This window comes from Thunnus albacares, chromosome 5 (assembly GCF_914725855.1).
Source record: "Thunnus albacares chromosome 5, fThuAlb1.1, whole genome shotgun sequence".
Classification (NCBI taxonomy): domain Eukaryota; kingdom Metazoa; phylum Chordata; class Actinopteri; order Scombriformes; family Scombridae; genus Thunnus; species Thunnus albacares.
In genome coordinates this window covers 23,118,173-23,127,365 of record NC_058110.1, presented here as the reverse complement: position 1 = coordinate 23,127,365, position 9,193 = coordinate 23,118,173, and the positions used below count along the sequence as shown (strand labels likewise).

Sequence of the window (9,193 nt, the reverse complement as noted above, 5' to 3'; positions counted from 1 at the left end):
ATAATAATATGTGTCTAATATCTTTTTTCCTACAATTACCACTAGAAAAACTTTAAAATTCTATCTATTCCTCCTGCCTCATTGAAAAATTCAGAATCAATGAATATGTGAATATTGTTCATTTCAAAAGTTTAGGTGCTGGACACAAGATGTTTTCTACTCTACTGAAAAGTCAAATTTCCAGTGTATGTGCACTGGAGATTTCAAGTTTCCTCATCACACCTGTGTAAGTTGCATAGCAGATGAATGTGAAAACAGCCTTCTAGTTTCAAACTCTGCACATACATCATTCTGCACCATGAAGCTCACACATTCAACTGAAGCAACACTGAATGTCATATGCATATTATTTTGTACAATTAACATTTTTGACAGTTTCAAGGCAAATATTGAACATGTTGATGTCAAAATAGCCACAATTCTGGTAAATAATCCAAAAGTAATATAAAAAATAACACCAATGCTGGGTCAAAACAACCCTTTGGTATAGGGGGAAAGTTAACCCAGTACTGCATCAGACCCAAACTGAGTGCTGCTCAGTACAATCCAGTATGTGCTGAGCAGCATTTGTGTGTGAAAAATTCTTCCTTTGTAATTTGAATGAACTGATCGTTTAAATCTAAGAGCGCACTGACATGGAATTTAACAGCACTTCTGCAGGTGTACGACTATGATGATGATGACCCACAAAATGTTTAACTTTTCTTAAAATGCCACTTTTGAGGGGAAAAACAAGTGCGATGCACTGTGCAACTGACTGTACAGCATGTGTCTGGGTGGAGGTCGGAGCAAGGCGGGGTGTGGATGGAGTGTGATGAGGGGGGATAGGGGAGGGTGGTGTTGCAGACACACTTGTCTTTGATAGCTCAGGTGGTCATCACCTGAGGGGGAAAAGAGCGTTAATGGGCATTCTCAGCAGCAGACAAGCACAGGCTAGCGCTCCCTCTTCCCTGGCTGCCATAAACAGTGGGAAGTATGCATCATTAGATTAGGCTGAGGCTAACTACCTGCAGTCAAGCCCGCTTCATACAGTAGCTAGCAGTGTGCAGAGTGCATACACTCAGCTTCCCGCCTCCCACCACTCAGTATCATTGGTTGGGCCAGATGTGGGTCTTGAAGGACTGCAGTGTGATTGGTCAGTTTGTGGAGTGATTACCTGAGCCACAGAAAGAGTTATTATTGTAGATTATGTTATGTGTCAACATTTCTATTATAAGCAATTATATTGACAATAGGGTATGATGATTGATCATTGACAGAGTACCTTAATTATATTTGCAGACAATAGAAATGTCTGAGAGTTCAGTGTGTGATGTCCTGTGCTGTCATTACCACAAAAGCCTCCAAAACAAAGAGTTTATTAAAAGGTTAAAAAAAATAATAAATCTATGGGTGGGACACAATTATGTGGCCTGGGGACTGACTAGGCATGAAAAGACACAGGGTGAGCACAGAGAACTTGTCAGTAAGGTTAAACATCATTGGGTTTAAATAAAATAAAATAAAATAAAAACGCAGGAGGGAAAAGTACAGATCAAGATACTATGTTTGTTTTAACTCAGATGGAAAAGGAAAAAGAGAGGAAAAAAAGAGAGAAGAGTTGAAACACAGAAAGAGAGACAGCGAGAGAGGAATTTGCCTGAGAGGAGAATGAAGGAAGGTATGTAAGGTTGCCTGTCACTTTGAGGCGCCTGATAGCTCAGCCGGGGTGTCATCTTATCACATTTCAGCAGATATTGCACCATATCCCTAATATTCCACGTTTGGGAATGGAATTGATCATACTGCACGCAGAGATAAACCGAACCACACCCTCAAAACTATCATTTTGCCTCCAGTCTGACCTGTGGGATGGCCAGAAGGAGGAGATCCAGGTTAGAGTATGAGATTTATCCCCGAGGGCTAAAAGAGAGGAAAGCAAGGCTCATCCCTGCAGGAGTGGATTGACCAGAGGGGGGATACTCCTCTCCAATGCTCCCTGGGTGGGAAGATTTACTGGAGCCTTAATCACAGGTCGACACCTTGGCAACAGGTTCTGTGACCAATAGGAGAGGAGCCACAGATGATGCGTTGCCTTGTTAACTGCCATTTTGACAGAATGTAATGCCAGACATCTTTGGCATGTGTGACCTTTGACACCACAAACTATGTTTTCTACTTTATGGATGTACTGTACTGAGTCACTCAAAATCAGGGTTGCATTTGTAAGACTGTATAATGTGATATGTGTCAACTAAAGGGTCAGTTCACCCAAATTACAGGAACATATTTTCTCACTTACCCCTAATAGTATGTGGCCATTCAGATGGCTACATATGGTTTTGTTAGTTGTTGTTGTTCTTGAGGGGTATTTTTTTCTGGGATTTCTATCTCCATTTCAATTAAATGGAAGTTAGCTAAATTTAGGTTTTTTTGCTCTCAGCACTGAATAAATTACATTACAAAATTCCACAATAACGTCCTTGTTAACTTTTTTTTCTACCAAAGAAAAAGTCCCCATGAACACAGTTGACAGTGTGCTCTTTTGTCGTGTTCTTTTGATTTGATTTTGAGTAACAGAGATTTTGCTGTTTTTTTAAATGTAATTTTTAAAATCAAAGCTCAGACAAAAAAAGCTTGGATGTGGAACCTGACTAAAAATTATCGTTTCCAAAGCCAAGTATGAATTTTTGAACTCAACTTAACTTTTAGATGTTTCAATGCAATATCTCAAAAGCTGGGTAAATAGAAACAAAGCTATCTGTATGGATTAACCTTAATAGAGGTAAGTGGGAGCCACACTGGTGGCTTTACTCTATAGGGCTGTCCGTCAGTTGCTCCACCACTTTGGTCCAGACTGAAGTTATTAGATGGATATCTCAACTTTTACTTAAAGGTGCAGTGTGTAGAATTTAGTGGCATCTAGTGGAACAGACTTAGCAGAAATGGAATATAATATTCATAAGTATGTTTTAATTAGTGTATAATCACATGAAAATGAGAGTCATGTTTTCGTTACCTTAGAATGAGCCATTTATATCCACATAGGGAGCGGATCCTCTTCCACAGAACCTACCATGTTGTTTGGCGGGTTCTGCTTGTTGCATGTTGTTGTTTGTTTCTACGGTAGCCCAGAACAGACAAACCAAACACTAGGTCTAGAGGGGCCTTTCTCATTTTTCACGAGTTTCACAGCCACTGTAGGTTCTTCTAAATCCTACACACTGTACCTTTAATGGATTTGGATATTTGGTTTTAAGTGAAATGTCTCAACAACTATTGGATGGGATGCTGTTCATGTCCCCCTCGGGATCAATTGTAATCACTTCAGTGATCCTGACTTTTCATCTAGTGCTATCATCCGGTCAAATTTCCATTTGTCCACGGTGAACATGGTAAACATTACCTCCTAAACACCATGTTAGCATTACAGCATGAATATATTAGTATGGTGATGTTAGCATTAGTTAGCACCGCTGTGCAGTATTTGTTTATAGCTTATAATTTTTTTATTTTAGAAAAAATATGATTTGATTTGTACACCGACATTCACAGCGACATTCACATATAAGAAAAACACAATTATTTCTCAGTCTCAGTCAATACTGTACTTGGGAGGTTATCTGGGTTTGTTTAAGATGTGTTTTTTAAAAAGTAAACAAAGATGATGACTGATGGACAATATGCAAGTTTGGACTCCGCAAAACAGCAACTCTGTATCTAAATGAAAAGTTTGCTACATTACTGGAACATAAATGAAGATGTTCTAGTTGAATATGAGCAGTACAGTCTCACAGACCACTAGCTTAGCATCTTGCTTCTAATTTGTGTGAATTCTTTAACAACCAGAGGAGTGTTTGTTAATTTGCAGATATGTGATCAGGGTTAAAATCAAGTAAAATCTGAAAATATCTTATTGACAGTAATAGAAATAGAAAGAAAGCATTCTAGAGTTAGTGTGTATACTTTTGTTCAAACTTATATTTACCAGATTCCACTGAAAAAAATATTGGTGCCATTTTACAGATTCAAACATCATTATCATTAAATGTCTGTTTTGCCTCTTTGAAGATGATGATACTGATAAAGAGGATGATGATGCAGCAGTAAAACAGTGTATATCAGCAGATCATCTGTAATCCAAATCATATCATGTTTATCTAACCGTACCAGCAATCCCTTGAGTTGTGATGTTAAAAAAAAGGGCCTCCCCAATTTAAGCGGTGAAATTTCACAATATTCAGCAAATGAATTTGCAAGATGCAACAGGCACTGCACTGCTTTCATGACTGTCTGCATACCAATGTGACCGCAGTCTAACTATTACTCTCTTTATCTCTGCCCCCTCCGGCACCAGGTTAGAAAACCCTGTGTTCTCTCTCCAAAAAAACTCTTCTTTAAATCTTCAGTGGTATACGTACAGTACATTTGTTTGTGTTTACCCCTACAGCAAAGTCTCTTTTATGACAGGTCTTTCATTTATAAAAAGTAAAGTTAGTGAGGTGACTATCGGATTCTGACAAATGGTACTGAGACAAACCTGCCTATTCTTCTCCATACAGTCTATCTGCTGTTGTACTAAAGACAACATTCTCACTCAGTTGTGTTGTCTTGCCCACCACCTGAACGCTGGTAGTGTTTTCTTTAAAAGATTGATGCCTGTGTGTTTATCTGGAGTAAATCCTGTTGTATGAGGCAGTAAGCAGGTTCATTCCGACTGACAGCTGCTCAGTATTCTTATTCATAAACACAAGCAGCAATCAGCATAAATCATGTCATTCACAGCACTTTATACGCTTCAAGAAATATTTTTTTAACGACAGGTTGATTTGTTGTTATTTCTGTCTAATTGTCTAACTTGTCACTGATGCACACGCTTATTACTCACAAGCAACACGCCCAGATAATGGTCTTATTGCAGTGGGAAATTTCCCTAACTCTTCACTATAACTTGCAGCTAGCCCTGGGATGCATGTGTATGGATGCCCGTTTGCATTCACAGTGTTTAAGATATTTCCATTTCTAGAACATTTCTGGAAAACAGCTTCACCTGACATGTAGCCGTTTCTCTGGCTGACAGAAGAAGAAAAAAAAAAGCCGCAGTGGAAATTCTCATCATGTTGAAACAGTGTCACTACAAAAGTTTGACAGAGAATGAGTTCAGAGTCCTGTCAGATCTATTTTCCTCAGACATAGAGTGGACAATAACATCAGACGATGTGTGTGTGCCATCGAAAATAGGTCATGACTGATGTTGACTAAATTAAACATAACACCTTCAGTATAGGGTGGTGTAGTGGTTAGCACTGTCGCCTCACAGCAGGAGGGCTCTGGGTTTGAACCTGCTGAGGCCTTTCTGTGTGAAGTTTGCATGTTCTCCTCATGCCTGCATGGGATCCCTCCAAGTATGTCGACTTCCTCCCACAGACCAAAAACATGCGGCTCAGGTTAATTGGTGACTCTAAATTGCCTGTAGGTGTGAGTGAGAATGGATGTCTGTCTCTATACTTTATGTTAGCTCTGTGATTGACTGGCCAGGGTGTACCCCGCCTCTTGCCCAAATGTCAGCTGAGATTGGCTTCAGTTCAGCAGTAAAGAAAATGAATGAACCTTCAGAATAGCCAAATAACACAAACTTTTGTTTTTTCATCTATGTTCAGTGGTATCTAGCAATATATTTCTCAGTTTTCGTATAGAACTTTTCCTCAGTAGAAAGTAGTTCCAACGAAAAGTGTTTGCAGTGAGTCTTTCCAGAGAAACACTTGCATTATTTCTGGAAACAGATGTTGATTATTTAAAAGTACAATGTCTCAAAATTTTAAGCACCACAAACAAAATCTCATTCATCTCCATTGTATCGCAAATGCAGGAGAAATCTTACTGACTGATATCTTAAAACCTTTGCAAATAAAACCAAAACTATTGGCATGAACTAGATACCACTTGAGGTGAGGGAGAAAATGTTTCTTTGTAATTTGAGTGAGCACATTGAACTATGTTTAAAGGACAAGTTCACAGTTTTTCAAGTCTGTCTTAAAACAATAGTCAGGTGCCCAAATGAACATTGAAACAGGTTTTGCTCACCGTAATCATTCCTCCTGATTTATATCTTGACTGACCATTAGAAGATCCCTTCCAAATGCACTTCAATGTGGAGACGAAATCATTTTGAGCAAGATTATCTGAAGATAATATGAGGCTTCAGATGTCTGAGTTAGTCAAATAAAATGGATATCTTCCACAGTTACAGTTAGTGTTTCGACAGACAGTGTTTTCCTGTTCAGCGTCAGCAAAAGGATCATAACAAAAAGAGGGAATTTGTTACTAGAAAGACAGTAACATATTTAGTTAATTTGACTAATTGGATGGCTAACACTTCATATCATCTTCAAATAAATGTATAATTTTTTATGACATAAAAATCTATATCAACCTTTGGAAAAATGGCAGGACTCCAAGATACAACTCCACCATCTGTGTTTCAAACCACCGAGTCACTGTAACTTCTCTCTCTGGTCATGTCCTGACCCTCCTTCAATCTCCACCCCCTGGCACACTAACTCTAAGTTACAGGTGTGCTTTCTCACAGCCTTGGCAAATCACCATCCACCTGACACATCTGACCTTGAATTGACAAATAAATGTGCCACACACAGCACACAGCACACAGCACACACAATTTCCATGTGGAGATGAAGACTTTCTTGGCCTTACTGGTACTCTGCTGTCTCTGCACAGCACAGAAACACAGCAGTGTCCTGCTTCAAGCTCCTAATGTAGACAGCAAGGAAGGGGTGGCTGAGACACAGGAGCCCAGGACAGAGGATGAAGTTCAGGCAGACATCTGGGCTGAGCTGAGGGTTCTGAGAGACCTGGTGGTGGAGCAGAAAGTAGAGCTGAGGCACCTGACAGCCAGAGTAACAGCTGCTGAGAGCCAGGTGGAGGCCTTGCAGAAGGAGAATACAGGTAAACGTAAAATGTAAAGGACTCAGTTAACAACCAAATAGATATATCTGAGCTTACATGAGTACTCTTGTTATAGCCATGGAGGCAAGGATGACCGCTGCTGAGAGCCAGGTAGAGGCCTTGCAGAAGGAGAATACAGGTAAATTGTAATGAAGGACTCAGTTGACAACCAAATAGATGTATTTGAGCTTACATGAGTACTCTTGTTATAGCCATGGAGGCAAGGATGACTGCTGCTGAGAGCCAGGTAGAGGCCTTGCAGAAGGAGAATACAGGTAAATTGTAATGAAGGACTCAGTTGACAACCAAATAGATGTATTTGAGCTTACATGAGTACTCTTGTTATAGCCATGGAGGCAAGGATGACTGCTGCTGAGAGCCAGGTAGAGGCCTTGCAGAAGGAGAATACAGGTAAATTGTAATGAAGGACTCAGTTGACAACCAAATAGATGTATTTGAGCTTACATGAGTACTCTTGTTACAGCCATGGAGGCAAGGATGACCGCTGCTGAGAGCTTGGCAGAGGAACTGCAGATGGAGAATGATGGTAAATACTCTAACCTGCCTTATAGACATTTTCATAATGTTTCCGACTTTCCCTCACATTTTCTGTCACTTTCAGCTCAAGCTACTGAGCTTGCAGTTGCTCAGGAGACGCTCAGCACTCTGCAGCAAAGGGTGACAGTCAGTGAACACCGTGTGGAGGAGCTGGAGAAACAGCAGGAAGGTAAAGGCTAAGGTTTTATAATCTCTGTAATAAATTGTGTGTATACTGTTTCATGTGTGTCTCATGATCTCAGGACAAAAGGAAGCAGTGCATGAGCTTCAAAATACCAACAGAGGTAAATAATTTTTCCCTCCGTTAATGAGTTTTGTGCATTTGTGAGTATGTGTGTCTAGGAAGCACAGAAAGTAATTCAGAATTCATTGTGTGTTCTTTAACTTTTCCACAGTGAGACAGGTGGCTTTTTCTGCCTCCCTTCTGGCATCTGGTGAAGGTAACACAGACTACGGTGAACAAGTTCAGCTTATCTACGAAAATGTCATTAGCAACATTGGAAACCGCTACAACCCACACACAGGTAGTCTATATTGGGCGCTTCTTTTTTTGAGAATTATGGTTTCAATCATTTTATTTTTATTAGCTGTGACAGTGCTTTTCTCTCTGTGTTTTAGGTTACTTCACTGCAGCAGTAAGAGGAGTGTATTACTTCAGATTTACTGGCTATATAGCACACTCCAATACACATTTGAGGATGTCACTCTTCAAGAATGGACATCTCACAGTCACCTCAGGTGACCGTCACACCACATCCAAAGATGATGAGGATACAGTATCCAATGGTGTAATGTTACAGTTAGAAGTGGGAGATGTTGTTTCAATACAAGTATCTGGAGTAGTTTGGGATGACCAGTACCACAGAACAACCTTTACTGGCTTTCTGCTCTTTCCTTTGTAAGTTATTACAACTGCAAACATGAGACCTACATGCAGGGTCCAAGTGTCCTAATACGAACAACAAAAAGTCAATATTTGTTTCATTTTTGTGTAACATAAATCAAGGTTTATGAAGATAAACAGATGACTTCATATCTCAAAAATAATAAAAATCATTCACCGACTTGTCTTTATCTCCCTTTTTTAATAATTCCAACACATCCAAAAAAGCAAATGATACAAAAATGACATAATTACACATACAGATTAAGTACATCTGTCTGTGAAAATTAGTTTTAAGAAGACACTTAAAGGGTTACACTGAAGCAACAAGCTGAGCTGATTTATCCTTGAATGTAATCAATTTAAAAAAAATAAAGCTCTAAATTAACTGGTACAGCCATTAAAGGGAGGCTACAATAGGCTGAAATGCTCATTGAATGACTTATACTTAAATGTACATTGTAAACCCATGTGTCTCAGAGGATGCTTGTGTACTAAGGGGAATGTATTTCATGTATTGAAACTATGATAAAAATCTGTGTAAACTCACTGCTCCTGTTGAGCATAGCACCAAACAGTGTTGGTGTTCTTGTTTTAGCACAGTTAACGCACAAACATTTCAAGTAATGACACAACACAAAGCCTTTTGTTTTCATAAAGCAAACACTTTATTGTTTGACAGTTTGTTTGCTCATTTGAGTGCATGCATTCTGGTTAACATACTTGTTCTTATTTGCCTTAAATCATGTTTAACCTTTATTCTTTTTCATGGACTCCAATTAAGTTGTAAATAAATCATTTTTTTTG

At 39.2% G+C, this 9,193-nt stretch overlaps 1 protein-coding gene across 1 annotated transcript; it reads left to right on the top strand.

Moving 5' to 3' along the window:
- Window positions 1-6,621: 6,621 nt before the first annotated feature.
- Window positions 6,622-8,566, top strand: LOC122982927. The gene is made up of 6 exons (XM_044352571.1): window positions 6,622-6,945; window positions 7,430-7,492; window positions 7,568-7,672; window positions 7,746-7,787; window positions 7,899-8,027; window positions 8,122-8,566. Exons 1-6 carry the CDS (start codon window positions 6,672-6,674, stop codon window positions 8,403-8,405), a joined length of 897 nt encoding a protein of 298 aa, XP_044208506.1. The 5' UTR covers window positions 6,622-6,671; the 3' UTR covers window positions 8,406-8,566.
- The last annotated feature ends 627 nt before the right edge of the window (window positions 8,567-9,193 follow it).

Bases quoted from the DNA above. Each gene is read 5' to 3' on its own strand.
- LOC122982927 (XM_044352571.1), top strand. From the start codon at position 6,672: ATGAAGACTTTCTTGGCCTTACTGGTACTCTGCTGTCTCTGCACAGCA. The intron at 7,493-7,567 runs GTAAATACTCTA...TGTCACTTTCAG, and splicing joins ACTGCAGATGGAGAATGATG to CTCAAGCTACTGAGCTTGCA. The intron at 7,788-7,898 runs GTAAATAATTTT...ACTTTTCCACAG, and splicing joins GCTTCAAAATACCAACAGAG to TGAGACAGGTGGCTTTTTCT.